The sequence below is a fragment of the Oryctolagus cuniculus genome, chromosome 16, assembly GCF_051225735.1.
Source record: "Oryctolagus cuniculus isolate XC-2025 breed Fujian yellow rabbit chromosome 16, ASM5122573v1, whole genome shotgun sequence".
NCBI classification, from domain to species: Eukaryota; Metazoa; Chordata; class Mammalia; order Lagomorpha; family Leporidae; genus Oryctolagus; species Oryctolagus cuniculus.
In genome coordinates this window covers 91,567,387-91,588,382 of record NC_142882.1, presented here as the reverse complement: position 1 = coordinate 91,588,382, position 20,996 = coordinate 91,567,387, and the positions used below count along the sequence as shown (strand labels likewise).

Here is a 20,996-nt window from a genome sequence, read left to right as displayed (position 1 = left end):
TGAGTGAGGAGGAGGGCACCGCGCCCGGGGACCTAAGGTCACCTTGGTCAGCCAAGGCAGCCACAGTGGAGACTGTCTTCTGGGAAGGGACTGGGAGCCAAGGTGCTGAGAGAGGATTGAAGACGGCCACTGTTGGGAAGGGCCAGGGCTCTCAGTGAGACAGGAGAGGATTGAAGACGGCCACTGCTGGGAAGGGCCAGGGCTCTCAGTGAGACAGGAACCGATTACAGAGAAGCAGAGAGGGTGTGGATGAGGCTAACATTCAGGAGTTCCTGGGGTGCCTGGTCTAGAAATAGAAAAAAACAAAACAAAACAAAAAAAACACATCAGACTGACTAGATGCAACCAGCAGGAGCTCACACAGTTCTCATGACACTCAGAGACCTGAACTCACGCTTTCACTGGAAACTTTTAGGAAACATTTAAACATAGTGTCACAAAAGAATCCAAGGTGTTGCTTCAGAATGGAGGCTTGAAGGCCCGATTTCCTGATGGCACAGTCTGGACTAATTACAGACAGCAGGGCTCCTGCTGGGGCACCATCCTGGCGTTCAGAGCACTCCTGCCCGCTGGTAGCTCTCCTGAGGGGTGAATGCCGAGGTGCAGACTGGGGCGTGGCCACCCGCACAGCCATTCAGTGTGGTGGCCCTCTGCTGCTGTCCTTACGGCTAGTAGACTTGCATCTGCACCCTCAGAACAAGAGCCCCGGAGGGGCCCAGATCGCCATCCAGGGCCACAGCTGCCAGCTACAGCTGGTGTGAGATGGGCACTGCATCACTGACTCCGCAGGGGCGTCCTGCCGAAAGATCCTGACTCCTTCTCCAGTAGTAACAGCGAGGGGTGTTTTCCACCGAGAAAGAGAGAGAGATCTGAAAGATAACAGGAGCCTCTAACCACACGCTGGCTAGCATGACTGTGTGGCTGTGGAGCCCTGGCAGAGGGACAGGATGTTGGGGTGAGGTCAGAGTGTGAACTGAAGAGGTGAGACATCAGAAATGCTTGCTTTCCCTTGCGAACAATCTCTGAGCTGCATCCCAACATCCACGGTGCCTGGGATCCACCCGTGTGTGCCCCAGGGAGGAATGGTATTCAGCCTTGAAAAGGGAGGTGCACCTGCTCTTTCCCAAAGCACAGACGGAACTGGAGGGCATCCTGAGATGAGCCAGTCACAGAGACACACCCTGCATGATCTCACTTGATGTGGAATCTCCACTCACACACACACACACACACACACACACAAAAGAACAAAACAGACACTCGGAGATGCAGGACACCGTGCGGTTGTGAGGGGCAGGATGGGGCAGGAAGCGGCACACGCGGCGGATGAACAAGTGTCGACGTGGGAGCGGCAGGAGAACTGCCCTGAAGCACCCGTTCCGGATTCAGCATTTCGCTCAACGGCGAGATTACAGCTGCTCCAGCCGCGTGGCAGAAGTAGACCTCGCGGTGACATGGCCGCTGCCACTTTGTTTCACTCCAGTATCCACTTTTCTACACATTCTTTAGAACATCATGTTGTATGCCAGAGAAATAACATTAAAATTCATTTTAAAAACATGATGCATGTAAATATTATTAAGACCAGAAAGAAACGCCTCTCCAGAGTGCCGTGAGTGGGAAACGCTGGCCTAGACAGCTGATGACGTCCTTCCGTGCATTCCTTTCTGTCTTTCCAGGCGGCCGTCACACCAGATGCACGGGTGCCGACGAAGCCCCACGGGCCCCCGCTTCTCTTTCCTTCGCACAGAGGTGAGCCGCTGGCCCGCGATGCCCACACGATGCACGGCAGCCTGTTGCTGGGCCCTGCAGTCCATCAACCCCTGCACACAGGCAGCTGAGCCCTCGGACAGAGCAAGGCCTGCTCCCCCGAGAGTGCCCACTGGAGTCACCTGCTTCCTCATGGCCCCCGCAGTTTGTGTGTGCCTCAGCTGTTCCTCAGTTGTACAGGGGAGAGTAACAGTCCCGTCCTCACAGGGATCCTGGGACAGTGGCCTGAGCTAGCAGCCATGACCCACAGGGAGGAGCACCAGGCCCCTGGGAAGCACCTGGCCAGCAGGAGTAGCATTAGCACTGATGCCAGGCGTCTCCTGTACGGGTCACCTGTTTCAGTTGGCATGCAGGTGAGCTCTTGGGAGCCTGCAGCCCTAGGAGCACATGTTGGCTCAGAAGAAGGACAGAAGACTGCCCTGGAAGAAGCCAGAGCCCTGCGGGGCAGTTGGCCGCTTGCAGCCACCACCTCTTGGCAGTGTCAGAAGCCGATGGAAGACGGGCTCCAGCTGGGCCCCTCCCCTGGAAGGCCACCTCCCAGGCAGCTCGGGCAGCTCAGCCTGTCTTGTGCAAGGCACACTGGACGACCCCAGATTTTATTTCTTCCATTCCTCATCTGCCAACTTTCACACCAGAACGTGAGCTCCTGAGGGCTGGAACATTTTCTGGTCAGCCTGTTTGTTCAGTGTCTTGAATGGTGCCTGCCCAGAGGGGATGCCCAGTCCACACGTGACGACCAAGCGGATTCCTCAGCATTCCAGGAGACAAAGGCACCCTCTGGGGGAGAGCTGCGCCCGCCGCCGCATCTCCAGTCCGACTCCCACAGCTGATTCATTTGCCACACCTGCCTCTGGGCTCATGGCTGTGTCATCAGTTGTGTGAGGCCAGGACGTCCCTCAAACGCTCCCGGCGTGAGCTGTGAGGAGCCAGAGGTGCTGCTTCTCACCCACGGCTTGCGGCGCAGCAGCCAGCTACCTGCAACCTCCCGGCTCGCGGCTTCTGTCCTCCGTGTGCAAGGGCGAGGTTGAAAAACACACGTACAGACTTTTGCCTCTTTAGAAAAACAAGGTGACGGTTTCCATGTGGTAAGTATGTGCTCATGTAAGTATGGTCCAGGCTTCTAAGTGGCATGTCTCGCCCGAGAGTGGGGTGGAAAAACCTGGAGGCTCACAGACAAATTGCTGTCCCCTCCATGCTCAAAGCTCTTCTCTGCAAATCAGTGCCACCTTTCATCCACATCTGTTCGTAATGGAATTTGGGGTAAGATTCCCAAAAGGTCACAGGGGCAAGGCCTAACAGTCTCCCTCAGGAGGAAAATCGGTACCTCCTTTTTTGGATTTGACTCATTTTTTAAAACTTACATTCTTTACCCTTACATTTAATTGGCCTTTACGGGAACAGCTATGATTAGGATTCCTTCCTCAGGGTCTCTGAGCATCCCAAGCAGTGAGATTCACACTCACCAGTGCAGGTTTGAGTCTGGAGACGGGGTTGTTGGTGGAATATTAGAATTTGCTGGGTGGGTGGCTGTGAAATGAACCTTGCCAGTATATCCCGGGATATTTGCAGCACTGGAGAGAGAAATTAAAAGAGGGGGAAGAGAGGAAATTAAAAGGATGATCTCTGACCCAGTCATGGCAACAATCACTCAAACAGGAGCACAAAGGAGGGTGCAGGCTCATCTTTCTTCCCGGATGAGCTCTGGGCTCGGGCTGTGCAGCCAGGGAGAAGTGCAGGCACCAACTGCGCTGACGCATGCAGCCCTGCAGGGGGGCTGAGAAAACTCATCTCCAGTGCTGGCTTCCCTGTTAGTCTATATTTGCATGTCTTTTCCATACACCACTCACTGCTGAGCAGTTCCCTAATGAAGAAAGACACCAGTTCTTGAGCAGCAGATCCGTGCTCCACACACGCCCCTGGACAAGCACCGAGGGGACTTCAGAAAGTTCATGGGACATGGATGGAAGAGAGGAGTTCATTCCGGAGCAAAAAGCTTTGGAATTCTGCTGTTTTCCCAACATCTGAGTTTTCTATGAACATTCTGAAGGTCCTGTTTGTACACTTTCAATAGTTCTTGCAGCAAAATGAACTTATATTGTAATCCATGTTCCACGAATTTTTGAAGATTCCTTGTGCATTTACATCTGTTATTTTTTATCAAACGTCTTTTTTATCGTCGCTGATGGACTACGTGGCCCCTCAGGTGATTTCCTAACATTGCATGGGCAAAGCACAGGTGGCTTCTTCTGTTCTGTTTAATTCCAGACCATTCAGCTGTCCTAAGCTGTCCCAGTCCTGTCCTTTCCTGACCAGTGACAGAGGGAGAAGGGAAGAAAGCATGCGGACATGGGGGAAGGTTACTCCGTGTGTGTTTAAGAGCCTTCTCTGGGAAAGACAGACAGGTGCCCAGTAATTCGAGTGCATGGTTCAGAGGAATATGGAGACACTCATGGCTGTCACTGAAGCACACAACTGGTCTACCTAGATTATTTCCTAGGGCACAGGTGAGGCTGAATCACAGGGCCAGGACCTGCATGAGGCTGAGCCCTGTGTGCTGCTTATGACACAGTGCCTCCACGGCAGGGAGCTAAGGGAAATGCGCATTAAATTGAGTTTCAAGAACACACCCTTCACAGATGCTGTCATGAGGCCAAGTGACGCATCATCCATGTGGCTTCATACCAGTGTCCCGGCCTCTGCTTGCTGTGCTGGCTTCAGGGGGCGGGGTGGGGAGGGGAAGCAGAAAGGCCACCATCCTGAACGACCTGGGTCGCCGTTTCTACTCACCCAGTGGTTTGCGCTTCCCACCCCAGGGTCTGCCTTTGCGAGTAAGATGTCCCAGTGACATGCTTCCTTATTCAAAGCAGAACAAATGCAAGCCAGTAGCAACAGCCTCTGGAGAGGGGAGGAGTGGGTGCCCCACTGACATCCTTTCCCCACATCCGATCACCAAAGAAAGCATTCTCCAGAACCACCGTCTTAGGAGTAATTTTTAAAATGCAGAGCTTCAGGGAGGCTGCTCCTCAAAGCGCCAGGTGTTGAGGCAGACAGAAAAGTGGGTGAAATGGGTGCACGCCCAGGGGTTAGCAGGGGGTGCAGAGCCTCCCCTGCCCTCCCCTCCCATCTGGGCTTTGGATGGAGCTCTTGGGCCTTGTGGCCTGCGCCAGGACATGGACCTGAAGGGGCCAGTGAGAGTGAAGAGGAACCAGAGGCCATTCGGATTGCACGTGCTGGCGTCGTTCCCACATGGACTGTGCAGGAGGACCAGACCGTTAGGGAGGACACCGTGCGCTAGGCAAGCAGTGGCACTCCTCAGGCACACCGTTCTCTTCCAAGGGTGCGATTCTGTGACTGTTGGTGATGGCTCCTTGGCTTGCAGCCAATGAAATCAGGAATGCCCTGCCACGCACAGGGTGAATGAAGATTATGCCAAGGACAGTACCAGGATAAGTGGTACAAATCGAGTCCTGAGAGATGAGGAACATAAGGCAGTAAGAGGGCATGGGAAGCTCCCACCCTAAGCGTCAGCTTCTGTTCTCAGACAGGAAAGCTCTGTGGGCCAGCCTGGTCACCTCCTTAGGGGTGCTCGGAGGACTCAAGGAATTAACTGACTGTGAAAGCAGGCTGCTAAGTGCTTGGCACCTAATAGGTGCTCAACTAATTCTAACTGAAATGCCAGATTTTAAAGCAGGGGTGGGGTGCACTCTTTCTGCTGAGTCATTTGGGTATGTCAGCCTCCCATGAGGGTGCCGGTTCATGTCCCGGCTGCTCCACTTCAGATCCAGCTTGCTGCTGATGGCCTTGGAAAAGCAGTGGAGGACGGCCCACGTGTCTGGGCCTCTGCCACTCCTGTAGGAGATCCTCCTGAAGCTCCTGCTTCCTGGCTTCAGCCTGGCCAGCTCTGGCTGTTGCTACCATCTAGGCTGTGGAATCAATGGATGCAAGATCTTCCATCCTGTCTCTCCCTCTCTCTCTTCAAGTAAATAAATAAAATTTTTAAAAGAAAAGTAGCCTGTTATAGATTCATTGGATTTCGAGTCCTGCCTGCACCTGCCTTGACAAGGCCAGACTAAACGATTTTGTGGGCCTTATAGGGCCCACTGGCCGATGGTCCCTGCTCCCGCTTTAAAGAAATAAAACACATAGCAAGTAGGGGCCTGGCAGGTGAGGATACAAAGTTCACCCAGGACAAACAGCTGCAGAGACGCTAAGACACAGTTTGCAGTCGGTGCTGAACCTGCAGTCTCACGGGCACTCGTGCCAGACTGAACCGGAGTGACCTGGAAATGGGGGCTTTCCAAGTTCTCCGGATGATTCCAGTGTGCGAGGAAGCTGAGAGCCTGGTCAGCTCACTGGAGGGACTCAGCTGAGAGAATGAAGCCTGCCACAGCCTGGGCAATGCCCTTTGGGATGGCGTGGCTTTTTCTTGAAAAAGTACAGCTGTAATTTAGAGAGGTAACCACAAATGGGCAAAATTATTCATGTGTGTGACTCTGCCCCAAACACGCTCTGAAGCGTCCTTGCGTGCTACAAAGGAAAGCCCCTTCCTGTGTGAGAGAGGTTTTTTCCACGGCCTCTGAGACACCTGTGGAAGGAAGATGTCACTGAAGCTGCACTCCGTCAGAGCAGCCAGGAAGCCAGGGACGGGCACAGCGACATGCCCTCAGTGAGGGGCCCGAGGGCACCAGGCAGGTTAGTGACGCCAAGTGGCATCCAGCCTTCCACCAGAGCGGCTGTGACATCACATCTAATAGGTGCTGGCCACAGAGCAGGACACCGATTAGCTGTTTAGGCAGGAGGAATTCAGTTGCTTAATGAACTGCCAAGCATTTGAATATAAACAACATATGTCCTCTCATACTGCTTCCAACTGACTGCATTTAACCCTTGTGTGGGGACATCATGGGGAGTTTCTGGCATCAGAAGTACCACGCAGCGACCTCATGCCGCGAGCGCATACGAGCCAATGGCAGCTTTCAGGCAGCGGAGCCAAAGCGGTGTAAGGCCGTGCGCTGCACAGGCTGGGCGATGGCTTCCAGCTTAGCCGCAGATTTCAGATTAGCTCCTCCTCCCCTGAGTGGAGAGACACAGGCAGCGGCTTAAACAGGAGACAGCCTCTCCGCCGGCCTTGCTCCATGGCTTCCAGGCCTAGCCCTCTTCCCAAATAATAATCTTGGATTTTATTTACTGAAGAGTGAAGTTAAACGGATTGTTGCCCAACTTTGCAACTATTTTTCTAACAAAGTTTTTCTAACATAATTAAGTAGAATTTGAATAATTTCAAAAAATAAAGACGTCAGTTGGAAAGTAATTCAGTTAGAAAAGGCAACAACAGATAGTATATAGTTAAAAGCTAAATAAAAATTAAGGAAAATATAAGAAAAACCATGTTATATGCCGAATACATGCAGTGGGAATGTGGAAGAAAATTTAGGCAAGCATACAACTTCTCTCTCTAAACTGCAGTCCTGACACTCACGAGCCTTTTTAAGTGCTGTACATGAAATGACCCTGGTAAGATGTCCTGTCATGATGCCCACTTTACAGACAAAGGAACTGAGGCACAGAAAGTCCAAGCAATGTGCCCAGAGCCAAGCAAGCTGGCAAGTGTCAGAACTGGACCCCATCCTAGAAGGCCTGGGCTAGCCAGGAGAGCCTTGGCAGCTCAGATGGAGGGCATTTATTCAGGGTGCGGGTGTAAGTGCAAGTTCAAGTCCATGGGACAATCTCTAACTGGGAGCTTCTCTCCATCAGGCACAAGTCTCGGCAGAAATCCAGCAGGCCTAGCCCCTGACAGCTTGCACGCTCAGCAGTCTGTCCTAAGAATGGACAGGGACGGCACTACAGAAACCGAGCGGGAAGATCAGAGACGCAAAGCATGAACGGGGTGTGTGCCGCAGACACTGACCTCCCTCCGGGGCACTCTGATCAGTGACCTGGAGACCCCAGCTGAGGACGCCACCCCATCCCCCTCCATTGTCTACCAATAGTCAGGGTGCCTGCCCCTGCCTTGCAGGCGTGTGGAGCAGACAGCACACAGGAGGGCTGGCATAGCACCCAGCACATGGTGGGTACAGAATCAGTGGAAGAGGAAAGGCGGGTGAAGGGGGGGAGCAGCGGAACAGAGGGGGTCCAGCTCCAGTTTCAGGCAGGGCTGGCCCAGGGACTGAGATAAGGGCAAGACCACGCTGAGCTCAGAGGGAGGGTGAAGTCGGGGACTGCCAGACAGTGGGGCCATGACTAGATCTGATTTCTCTGACTTTCCTGGCCAATGAGCAAATGGAAATAAAACAAACCATTTTCTCGTCACTTGGTGGCTGAACTGTGTTTCTCTCAATGTTTTAAGATGATGTTGCCCAAAGATATTTTTCAAGAATTATTATAGTTTTACAGTTATTGTTATCACTGGCGAGCAGAGAGATTTTTCCTTTTGTGCTCTTAGAACCTTCATTTAGGAGGGGACATAGACATACCTAAGACAAGGCTTTGATATTCTTGGGGAGGCCCAGGCCCAGGAACAGGCCATTGCTGGAGGCAAAGGCCCCTGAGAGTGGCCGAGGCCCCGGGTCTGCCCTGGGGATTAGAAGGCGCCTCCCCGAGACTGCAGAGCTCCTGGAATGAGTGAGTAGTCCTGGGTGCCATCTCCTCTGGCCTCAGCCCCCTCATCTGCAAAATGGTGGCAGATCTGTTCCCACAGGGCTGGCCTCCTCACCCTCTTTTGAAAAACAAATGAGGGAGTAGATGTGAAAGTGGTCTGAAAGGCAGAAGTGTTGGCTCATGGAAGGAACTACTATTCATAGCCAGTCCTGAACCTGGCTTGTGGTGCGAGTCTTTCTTTTTTTAAGCTGCAACACAGCCCAGTGCCGGGCAGGGAGGCCTTCCTTTTCCCAGCTCAGACCTTCGGCCAGGCCTGCCTGGAAACCCATGCTGGACAATTCCTCTTTCTTTGCAGATGCTTCCTCACAGACATCGCTGAGGTGAGAAAGTACCGTGCATTTGCAGCCTTGGATGTCCTGCCGTGAAAGATGACAACCTGGGGGAGCATGGCCCAGCAGAAGCTGCTGCATGCTTCCCAGAGACCAGCAAAGGCGACTGCCGGAGTGGGTTTGGGGTGAGGAGACGCGGTCCCTGCCAGCCTGGCCTTGGTCTGTGCCACTTCCTGGGCCTGCACTGAACTTGGCCCTTCCCTGGGAAGACAAGGGTGGGATGCCACGCAGTGAGTAGTCAAGGGAGGGCTCCCACGTTCAAGACCTTCACAGAAGAACCCCCTCGGAGCAGCTTTTAGGAAAGGGCAATGACCTTGGGCTCAGGTCTTGCACAGAGCTGTCCTGATGCTCTGTGATGACTCCCGACTGCACAGCACTCACGCCACCCAGCGTTATGAAATTACTACTCAAGGGAACTGACCGTCCTTCCGCCCCGCTCACGGAGCTCTTGCAAAGATTGCAGCTCTTATGTTAAAGAGAAGGAGAAAATAAAATCAGACTTGGGGAAAAAATGTGCATGGGGTTCCTTAGTTCAGTCTTACCTGAACCGTTCTCCTTGACACTCCTTACACATCAGAGTGAATTTGAATCACTTGTTCAGAAATGCTGAGCAGTGCCCAGAGGCAGTAAACACAGCACACACTTACTGAAAAAGTGCGCAGGCTTCAGTGCGTCCTGCTGAACCCGACAGATATTCTGGACTCTCCCAGCTCTTGACCTAGCCTCTGGTTACAACTAGGAGGAACTGCGGTGGAAACCACACACATATTCTGAGTTCTGTAAGTTTAAGTGCCTTCTAATAGCTGGGCATGCCTAAAAATGAGAAAATATTTCATCTTCAATGAGAAAATTCATGCAACAGTCCTATTGTGGGGCTGTGTTCTACAGGAATGGCCAGATGATTCTTGATATACTGTCTGTGGCGTGACTTAGCAGACACAAACCTGATCAGGCCTGTGGTGGAATACCATGGGGCCGCGACAAAGATTTTAATCTGGGGACAATGGCCAGTACCCAGTTCAGTCTTCCACACACATACACACATGCACATGCACACATATCACACATGCACATTCACGGACACATGAGGAGGAGTATATAAAGAAATAAACCTTTTACTACTGGGAATGCAAATGGACCTTTCACAGTGCAAAACACTTGAATTATTTCTGTACCGAGCACAATGGGAAGGGAAATGGGGGTGCTCAAGGCGTCCCCTCCCACAGTGAAGGGGAACAGGCATGCTGGGCACACACCCTGCCAGGAAAGGCTTCAGCTAAGGGCCAAGAATGTACGTTTTCATCCCAGAATCTATTTGAAGGAAGCTTCCTTAAGTAATCATTTTTAATCATGACTCACGCAAAAGGGGTTTGAGGACATTATTTATCATAGCAAAAAATGGAAACAATTTACATATGCAAACTTAATGAGCTAGTCAATTACAGTACACCTGCCCCAATAGGGATTATGATGAATTCATGAAAATATGTGCCCATAATTATTCTGTGAAGCTAAACTGCTAAAACTGTTATAGGTAACATGATCACAGCCATGTAAATATTCCAATGCAAGAACAGAAATGCACATGACAGGTGGGAACCTGCCAAATGTGAATTAGACTCATGTTTTTGTGCCAGAATGGTTTTACTGTTACTCACTTCTCTATGATGATTAGATTCCATTCTACCATAGAACCAGTAGGCTATTTTAAACTACTGAAGTCACCGCCAATAAAACCTGAGCATGTCAGATGACTTGGTGATGAGAAACAAAGTCAATTAAGGAGGGGAATTTGAAAATGCTTATGCTGTAAGGAAACGAGTGATTTCAAGGAAGGAATCATTAGACTCAAGAGTCAGGAGCCTTGATCCTCAGGAATGACTCCATCAAAGGGGGAGGGGTGCGGCCTGGCTTGCAAGCTGTGATTAAGTGCCACTGATCACGGGGAAGACCCAGCTAACATGCTAAAGACAGTTCTTTGTAAGAAACTTTTTGATGGGAAAGTTCAGAAAACCACTTGCATTTGATGGTACTCTAGTCTCTGGCACAAAGCAAGTGTACGTGCTCCTTGACGTCTGATTTTATGCGACGGACATCATATGGAATGCAGTCTTTTCAGCTAGTGACCTGCTGGGCAAATGACGCAGTACTTGGCTCAGCTTCATATTTTTCTAGTAAAATCATACAGTAAGGCAGGGAAAGGTTAAGCATAAAGGCTAATAGGGATGACTTCTGGGTTGGGGGAAGGGGAGCTGGGGCACAGAGGTTGCGGGGGGAAGAGGAGCTTTAAAAGAGTTTAGCAAATTTTTTTTTTTTTTTTGGACAGGCAGAGTTAGACAGTGAGAGAGACAGAGAGAAAGGTCTTCCTTCTGTTGGTTCCCCCAAAATGGCTGCTGTGGCGGGTGCTGCACCAATTCAAAGCCAGGAGCCAGGTGCTTCCTCCTGGTCTCCCATGCAGGTGCAGGGCCCAAGGACTTGTACCATCCTCCACTGCACTCCCAGGCCACAACAGAGAGCTGGACTGGAAGAGGAGCAACCAGGACAGAATACGGCGCCCCAACCCAGACTAGAACTCCTAGACCCTGGGCTACTGGCGCCACAGGAGAAGGATTAGCCTAGTGAGCCGCCGCGCTGGCCAGTAAATCTTATTTCTGAAGCTCAATGGGGGTATACATGCTATTTGTTGCTATTTTATGTTATATTTACACTATACCTTTTTGTATATATAAATATTTCACAATAAAAATGGAAAAAACTTCTTTGTTTTAAAAGGTTAAGATTCTGTCAAAAAATTTCAAAAAGATCAAAAGAAGAAACTTTGCAACCTTGGAGGCCCTCTAGTGTCCAAATCAGATTTCACATGATCTTTCATAATTTCACTTTAAAAACAGAAATTAACAGGAAGATGGGATGGAAGGACACACTCCCCATCAATTCATGTTAACGCTTAGTTTTTAAAGCACATTTTGGAAAACGTTGCAGATTACTCTACAAACTTTGAAGAATGGCCCAAAAGAGTATGTTTTGATTCTTTAGCCAGAATGTTTCATAAAACCTTTAAAAATTCAAATATGTTTTAAGTATAAATAAATATAAAAATATTCAAACATACATTTCAAAAGAGAAACATTGTTAAATTTTTTGTGTTTGAAGAATATTTTTTAAATTGGTTTTATTCCCGAATGCTTCCTTACAGTTTTTAGAATTACCACGTTGAACAGCAGTAATTTCCTTTCAGGGTGTGTGGAAGAATCAACAACTTAGTCCCCAGGATTCTGTACAACACAGCAGCTTGACATACGTTACTGATCCACCCACCCTCCTTCATCTCGCTCGTCGGCATTTAGCCCCACGCATTTCAGATGGAGGGTGTGAGGTCGCAGAAAGGAAGTGACTTACTCAGAGCCCCAGGTGAGTCAGTCCCCAAAACGGTACCCTCTTTTGTGGCAAGCACTGCTTCTCTCAGGAAACAAACGGCTCTCTTCATAAGTCACCTTCAGGTGAGGCATCGTGTCATTCCCTCATTTACAATAATGTCCATCACCAGGCTTCATCCTTAGTAACAAGTGGAATGATTCTGAACACAACTCACCGGCCCGTGTTGGTGTAGTGAGGCTTAGAGCGCCGAGGCTTGGCAAGAGACGTGATGTCTCCAAAGGGGTTGTCCACGTCATCAGCATTTGTGGACTGCACATGACCACTGTCAGGGTGAAAAGAAAAGAAGACCCACGGTTCTTGATAAGGAATAGCGGGACAGTGTTCTAACTGCCAAAGGGAATTTTATTTCCCAAAATGGATCCAAACCTCCCAATACAAAAAGAAAAAGCATGGTGGTGGGACAGTGGGCCTTAGGAGACGGAGGTGGTTTTCCCTTCTTCAGAGAAGAGGATCTGTGCCTCTTGGTCCGAGCTCACTCTGTCCCAACATGAGGAGCAGCACTGTTCCGCATTGATGAGCACAGGGGTGGGCTGTTGCTGCAGTTCCCCACGGGACGCTGTGGCACCTGGGCCCAAGTGTAGGCCGGCTCTATGCTTCTACAGGGGAGGGAACCTGGCTAGGGGCTAGGGGCTAGGGGCCTCAGCCTCAGGCCACGGGCCCACGGGGCAGTGCAATGTCCCGAGGTAGCACTGATATCACAAAGCGACCTGGGGACGTTGGGGCCACTAGAAGAAACCTTGGTCTCTTCTGCGGAAGGGCATCAGAGGCCACAGTAACGGGGTGGGAGACCTGTCCTCCATGTTCTTGCATTTACTCTGTTCCTGGTTAGCCTTCAGTCAGAAAAGAGGGGAAGACCCCCAGTGGTGGCTAATGCACTTTGTTACCATCCATGCAAAGCCTAATCTAAATGTAGAAAAATCAGAGATGGCATTTCCTGCACTTCAGTGTTCATGAGTACACAGTGTTTTCTGCACCAAAAAATGGTGTAAGGTGTAGTTCAGCACCAAAATATGGCAAATAATAAAGTATGAGATATTATCTCACAAACTATAACTGAGAAATATCACTTCTCATTTTAAAATCGAACTCTGTAACACACATTTGATGAAACTCCTGACATTAAATAGACAGTGTGCCAGGAAAATATTAGGACTATGTTGAATACACATTTGTCCTACAAAGTGAATTACAAACATAAGTGAGCTAAAAGACACTACAATTCAGACTAAGTATTAGATTTTTAATAACAGTGAGAAATGTTACTTACGTATATAGAGGAATATATTTACTTCTAGAACTCGGACTCACACTTGGGAAAAGAGACAATATGGGAAAATGATTTATGGATGTTAAGTTAAAAACATCAAATTATTATAATAATTCTTTAATCAAAATGAGATATCCTATGTCAGTTGGCCTCTAAAATTGGTAATTCTAAACAAAAATGATTAAAGATGTAGTTTTGCCTTTTCCAGAATGTCTTATAAATGAAACTGTACGACACATAAACCTCTGGGACTGGCTGCTTTCACCGAGCAAAGTGCGTTTAACCTCCATCCTAATCGTTGCTTGTCTGCTGCCTTTTCCTTCTTTCACTGCTGCTCAGTGTTCCCCACGTGCATGCTGAACCCTGCCCATTCCTGCTGCCGTGTGCCTTGGTTGTTTATCGACCGAGGAAATGAATAAAACTGTTCTGAACATTCACACAGAGGCTTTGGTGGGGGCTTCTGGGAGCAGCACTGGCATAGAGGAAGGCGAGGCCTCAGGTGAGTGCTGCCCTCAGGATCCTGGGGTGGGAGGGCAGCACTGACCAGGACCCCCAGCTTTCATTTAGCAGCTAAGGAGTCACCAAAAATGCAGTGAATCCATAGAGGCAGGGATAAAAACATTCAGCCTCTGGGGCAGCCATTGGCTCCTTACTGCATGTAGGCAAATAGAAAGATGCCAGGGAAGGTTTAAAAATTAGCATTCACGTGTTAAGAATTAGTAGTAAAAATCTTCTATTTAAAAATATTTGAATGGGGTTATTAATAATTTCAATGTGCTGTATGCATGAGGATCTTGAATGGTTTTGGATGTTTCAATTTCTTACTTATTATCATTAAATTTATAAGTCTATAAATGTATTTTACACATTTAAAAACTATATTTAAATAATCTCTATCAAAAAGGTTTACATTACTTTTAGATATGGCTCAATAAAATGCAAGTTTTCTGACAAGCCTCAGTTTTCTTCTCAATATTGTCACTATTTGCATTCCTAGATCGCATTGCAAAACTTGATTATGGCTTTGTATAGATTCACTTCATTATTCTTTTCTCTTCTAATAATAAAAGAAATCGCATATAAAGAGCATTTTACACTAGTTTTATTACAGTGCTCCAACTGTCAAAGATTTGAAATGTTATCCTTGATAACATTTCTTCATAACTAAAACTTTGAAAACACTATTCATGTGGCTGACTGGGTCACCCCCCCCCCCCGCCCCACCCCCGGCATGTGCTTTGCAATCATTTGTGACGAGGTAAATACAAAATGAACTGTGTAACGTGAAGGCTCTCACTGAGCCGATGGCCATCACGTTGGCCATCATCACACAGACGGCAAGTGGGATGTAACCTTTGGGGGCAGATGGACCCATCTCTTCCTGGATAGAAGGATCGCTTCTTTGCTGAATCTGTCTATCTCACACCACACACCACCCTTCACTGTTGGCCATGGTACTTGCTGAAAATATATAGTTCTGTTTTAAGACTCCAGCTTATTCGTGAATATTTTCTATTCTGTTTCATTTTTGCAAAATTCCAACTGTGACTCACCCTCACAGGCTGCAGCCAACAGGCCACAACTCCCTGACTGAACTCTCCTGTGAAGTCTCTTCAGCAAACTACGCTAGGGGCCTGGCTTACTCATGTTGAGAAAGTGGATCCCAGCACACATCACAAGTTACGGTGAACAGCCAGCAGTTAAAGAGAAAAATATGAAAAACAGAACTTTAAATATCATGAGGAAAAAAGAAAGACAGCTTTTTAAAAAATTATTTCAGGGTAGGGAATATTTTATTAAAACCACAAAAATAACAAGAACTAAAGGAAAATATTGATGGATTTGGTTATGATAAAATGTAGAACTTCAGTTCAGCAAAGGGTATCTTAAAGTAGAAAAGTCAGACTAGAGGAAGACACTTTGATGAATGCTACCAATAAAGAATTTTTATACAGAATAATAAAAGATGAAAACAAAAAAGATAACAACCCAATAGCAAAAGTGGCAAATAAGTTAGCAGATAAGTTGCAGATATGAAAATCTAAGTAATTCACAAATTTGCAAAAACAATTACTAGTAATTGGGCATAAATAAACTAAGATTATAATGAAGTACAAGTTCATATTCATAAAATTGATTTTTAATCTAAAAATTCCAGGCATTGTTAACCATGTGCAGGAATTGGAATTCCAGCACCTCCCAGTGGGTGAATTCATTGTTAAAACTCTTCTGGCCAGCGCCGCGGCTCACTAGGCTAATCCTCCGCCTAGCGGCGCCGGCACACCGGGTTCTAGTCCCGGTCGGGGCGCCGGATTCTGTCCCGGTTGCCCCTCTTCCAGGCCAGCCCTCTGCTGTGGCCCGGGAGTGCAGTGGAGGATGGCCCAGGTGCTTGGGCCCTGCACCCCATGGGAAACCAGGAAAAGCACCTGGCTCCTGGCTCCTGCCATCGGATCAGCGCGGTGCGCCGGCCACGGCAGCCATTGGAGGGTGAACCAACGGCAAAGGAAGACCTTCCTCTCTGTCTCTCTCTCTCACTGTCCACTCTGCCTGTCCAAAAAAAAAAAAAAAAAACTCTTCTGGAGAAAAATATGGCAACACCCACCAGGTAGAAACACACATACTTCTTGACCCAGAAATTCTAGACATATTAAGCATAGATTTATAAGATTCATATTGATTTTTAATTAAATATTTAAAAAATTATTTTGAAAGAGAGACAGGGAGAGTAAGGAGAGCGACAGGGAGAGAACCCCGTTTTCTGATTCACTGCCCAAACGCCTGCAACAGCCAGGGCTGGGGCTGAAGTCGGGAGCCTGTAACCCAAACCAGGTCAAGCACAGGGGTGGTAGAGGTTGAACTACTTGAGCCATCACCTGCTACCTCTCAGGATGCACATTAGTAGGAAGCTGGATGAGAAGTGAGGTAGCTGGGACTTGTTTCCACTATGGGTTGTGGATGTCCCAAGTGGCAACTTAAGCTGATTCACCAAATGTCTCTCCCACATACATTTTTATCCTTGGGTACATGAAGATATGTGAATAATTGTTCCAGCTGTACTAAAAGGTAGGGAAAAATTAAATTCTGAGAATGGATACATACATTGTGATTTATCCATTCAATGAAAGACTACATAGCAGAGAAAATAACAGAGAGACACAGATGTCAACATGTTTGAATCTTAACAACGCAGAACAAAATGGTAAGGGTCACAAATGAGTATATGATACCATGTATACTGACTTTGTAGAAAAGGAACACAATACAATATATTGTTTAACAATAACTAGTATGTTTTACGGGGCTAAAAGAATGCATGAAAATGCAGAACATCAAATCCAGAATAGTTGGGACCCCTGAGGAAGGCAGATGTGTTTAGGCAGCAGTTTATAAAGGGGCCACCTCTATTGCACAGTATTTTGCTTCTAAAGCTGGAGAGGAGGGACACAGTTTATATCATGTTCTTATTTATACATTTTTTGCATATATAAAATATTTTAAAATGAATTTAAAGTAGAAGAGATGATTAGAGATGATAATCTTGGTGGTGGGCTGTGTTAATAACATCACCACCAAAAGAAATAAAATAGTGACATTTCCAAAGTCAGAAACACCAAGATTTTTTTAGATTCAATGCACCAAATCAAATAAAGGAAAGTATCAGTTATAAATGCATAGTTTTTAACATTAATGGAGCACAAACCAACTGTATGATACAAAAGTTGATGGAAAATAATTTATAACTCCTTTTATATGAAGTTCATGGAACACAAAATAGGTAAGCATTCATGTCAAAACATTTATAAAGCATCCCTTGCTTTAAAACGTCCATGGTATATCTAATATTCTAAATTTTAAGGAGGGTTAAAAGAAAATGAGGGCAGGAGACACTGAGCAGCTGCACTGGGATTCGGGTCCCAAGCACTTGAGCCACCACCTGCTGCTCTGTCCCAGGAACATGGGGGTGGGGTGAGGGAATTATGCCCCCTCCCACCCTATACTGATGGGCAAGTCCAATAACCAACGACAGTGAAAACTCCAGTGATGAGAACCTTAAGAGAGAAGACTTACAAATTGACTGGTTTGATGGGTGCCAAGAATGATCTTGTTTGAAATCTGTCCCAGAGACCACCAACCATCTAGAATTATCATCAAAGTTAATGTTAGATACTTAATGAACAAGCTGCTAGAAGTTCTCAGCTAGAAGTTCAATGTCCTTTATCGTTCCTTCACATCACAGCTGAGCCCAGGCTCTCTGTGAGGAGCACTCTTCAAGCACCCCCAGGAACTCGTGGTGGGCTCCACTTCGCTCTCAGACTCCTACTTTTAACTTGCTTTGCCATAGCTGGAATCTGCCTCATTCTCCTCACTGGGCTCCAAGCCCATGGGAATGGTGTGATTGTCAGTTCCATCCTGCAGGGGTCCCTCGGCCTGCTCTGCAGCAGGGCCTGTCTCCCTCTCCAGCCCAGCCTCTCTCCTGAACTTTGAACCTCTTCATGTCTGGGAAAGACTTTGGACACTACTATAATTTAACACCAAGAAATGGCAAATTATGGCCTATTTTTGTACATGGATATAAAAATATGTTGAGGTAGTTTAGAAATCATTAAAAAATAATTAGGAGCATGAAAATTTTTTGTCCTTCAATTAACTTTAATTTCTATGTGAAAATTCAGGCTTAAATTTTTACACTAGAGTCATGTTTTTCCTCTTTTATTATCATTTTTCACTGTAGAAATTGGAGAAGTTCACAAGATAACATAGTCCTCTTAACCTGGGGTTCATGGACCTCCTAAGTATCTGTGTCTAGAGCTACATTTCAACATAACTGGATTATTTGTTTTTAATCCTTTGATTGCAAGGATTCAAAAACTCCATTATGATAAAAAGCCCAAGGAGAGATAAGGCACAGAAGAATGTGGGAATCAAGGATGTGGAAGGAACTTCACAATCACAGAGTAGTGCCACATGACCCAGTGTTGGGAGGTCAGAAGTGAGGGCTCGGATGAGACCTGAAGAATGCTTGGGATTTAGCCTGGCACAGTGAGCCCTGGAGGCACTGGAATATGGTGCACAAAGGGCAAGACCCAGGAGAGAGCAGGACAAACCTGAGCATCAGAGAGCTCAGTGGAGAGAGAACAGAACCATGTGCCCTAACATTTGGGCTGCAAAGTGGAGCAGCAGGAGGAAGAGGATGGGAGAGAGGAGACCCAGGAGGGGCTCAGGTAGACTGTGTGTCACGTCAATAAGCATGGGTTTCATTTTGTGTAATGTGATGGTTGAATCAATGGAGAAACATGAACATATTCACACTTTAGAAAAAGTAATGCTGGCTGTGGTGTGGATGCAAGAATCCACGTGGTAAATTCTTTGTGTTTGGAGGTGAAAAGAATGCCCACCTCACCTGATGCCTCAGTAAGCTCTGTTTTATCACATGCTAAGAGATGATATCACATGACAATCTGAGCCAAGTTCTTCCCCTTTTGCCTTGAAAAGCACAGAGCTAGGTTTGAGGTCCTATTTCAAGAATGATTCTCAGCACAGGTTATCTAGTGAAATCATTTCTCCTTTTCTTTGCTATTTATATTTTCTTTTGTAATTTTAAGTATAAACCCAATCACTGTAAAAGGCCTTTTGAGAAAAAGGTCAGATTTAAATAATAAATTTAGAAATTCCAATAGTGATAATATTAAAGTATCTGCAGTCAGCAGTTGTTTAGGAAGATGGGGCTTGGCACTCCATAAACATAGATATTTACTTGGCTGCTTATGTGATTCAAGAATGAGGTGACTTGAGGCTTTGATGTTTGGTTAGTAGCAGTGAGAAACACGCAGCTGCTAGGGGACACTTCCTGACCGGGGCACTGCCAGCACACTTTCCTACCTCCTGGGAGTGAAACTGACCTGGGTTATTGCTGGTGCACTTTCGTATCTCTTCAGGGTGAAACACTGTGAGAGGGGGTCAGCAGCCTTTTCCACTGTTGTTTCTTCTGGATCGAGTTTTGGTGGCAGCATCTTGTCCCAAGGAACAACTTCATAAGCTCTATGAAATCATTAAATAAAGATATCTCATGGAAAGCAGGTCTTCAGTTGGTCTGATAATAAGAGTATCACAGTCCATAATATGCGGAATTCTAAGATGACTCCACTGTGCCTGCCTTGGGATGTTCTTCTGTAGATCATCACTGCCCCAGGAAACCTAGAGCAAGTGGAAACTATGAGGCGGCACGACTGCGATATGTCACTTTGTACAGCACAATGGATCCTGTGCATGTAATTAAGGTCCTGAATCAGTTGAATTTGAGTTCACCAAAAGGAGGGTTGTACTGAGTGGACATGGTTGAATCAATGAGCCCTGAAAAGAGGCAGAGAACAGCAACAATGCTCTAGCTGCCCTTCTACAAACGACTCTGAGAGCCCCAGGGGCAATGACTGCATGTGCCAACAGCCTGACCTATCCTGGGAGAGGAGTGCACAGCTGCAGAGGGCACCTGACTCTAGCCTGGAGAAACCCTGAGAGGGAGCCCAGGCAGGGCGTGCCTGAGCTGCCGGCCTGCAGGCTGCAGGGTAATGAAGCTGCTACATTTGCGGTTCTTAGTCACACAGCAACAGGAACTAATGTGCACACCTGCACACAGCTCATCATTTACAAAAAAATCTCCTTTGACGTTCACAGCAGGCAAGGAGGAGCACTAATACAAATAATACAAATAAACTATCACTAAGAAAGTTGGTTTGGCTTGCTTAAGGTTACTCAGCTCCCAAGATCAAAGTCAGGACTCAATTCCCCATTATTTGTCTCTGAAGAATTAACAGCATGCCACCATTCTACATGAACACAACCAGATTACACAAATTTTGAGCATGGCTCCAGGGCTCCAGCAACCCTAATGGATGCAATTAAAAAAAATGTACTTGAAAGGTACACACACACACTCGCAGAGAGAGAAAGAGAGAGAGAGAGAGAGAGAGAGAGAGAGAGAGACACTCTTTCTGTTAGTTCACTCAACAAGAGCTCACAACAGCCAGGGCCAAAGCCAAGTGCCAGGAATTCAATCCAAGTCTCCCACATGCATGGAAGAACCTGAGTACCCGAGCCATCATGCAGGAAGTGCATTAGCAGGAAGCTGGAATTAGAAGTACAGCTGGGACTCAAACACAGGCATTTTGATATGTGGCCACAGGCATTCCATGTGGTATCTTAACCACTGTGCCAAATGCCAACCCCCAGAGCACAACTATTACAGTTATGTGGATTTGGGTTTACAAGTTTGAAAGATACCTCACTGAACCTGTGATATATTTTATGAATATTTTGTGGAATTTTCCATAGAGGTTATAAACCTTTTTGCACAAGAAAATTTTTATATTTTTAAACAGATACCACTAAATATTATGATTTAATACTTTATTTTGTAAAAATAAATAACCATATTCTAAGTAAAATATCATGCTTTTAACCAAAATATTCACTGTTTCTAAGATGACCAATGGAATAAAATTTAAGATCACAGTACAACAACAACAACACAAACCCAA

At 47.0% G+C, this 20,996-nt stretch overlaps 1 protein-coding gene across 1 annotated transcript in view; it reads right to left on the bottom strand.

The window, feature by feature from the left end:
• Positions 1 to 20,996, bottom strand: part of SPMIP7 (sperm microtubule inner protein 7) — a 52,434-nt gene that overhangs the window by 7,908 nt on the left and 23,530 nt on the right. The window contains exons 4-8 of the mRNA XM_002721588.6: positions 19,362 to 19,500; positions 17,530 to 17,597; positions 13,462 to 13,503; positions 12,349 to 12,456; positions 3,234 to 3,341 (exon numbers count right to left, since the gene is read on the bottom strand). Of these exons, the coding sequence (XP_002721634.2) occupies positions 3,234 to 3,341; positions 12,349 to 12,456; positions 13,462 to 13,503; positions 17,530 to 17,597; positions 19,362 to 19,500 (465 nt within the window). The remainder of the gene's footprint in view (positions 1 to 3,233; positions 3,342 to 12,348; positions 12,457 to 13,461; positions 13,504 to 17,529; positions 17,598 to 19,361; positions 19,501 to 20,996) is intronic.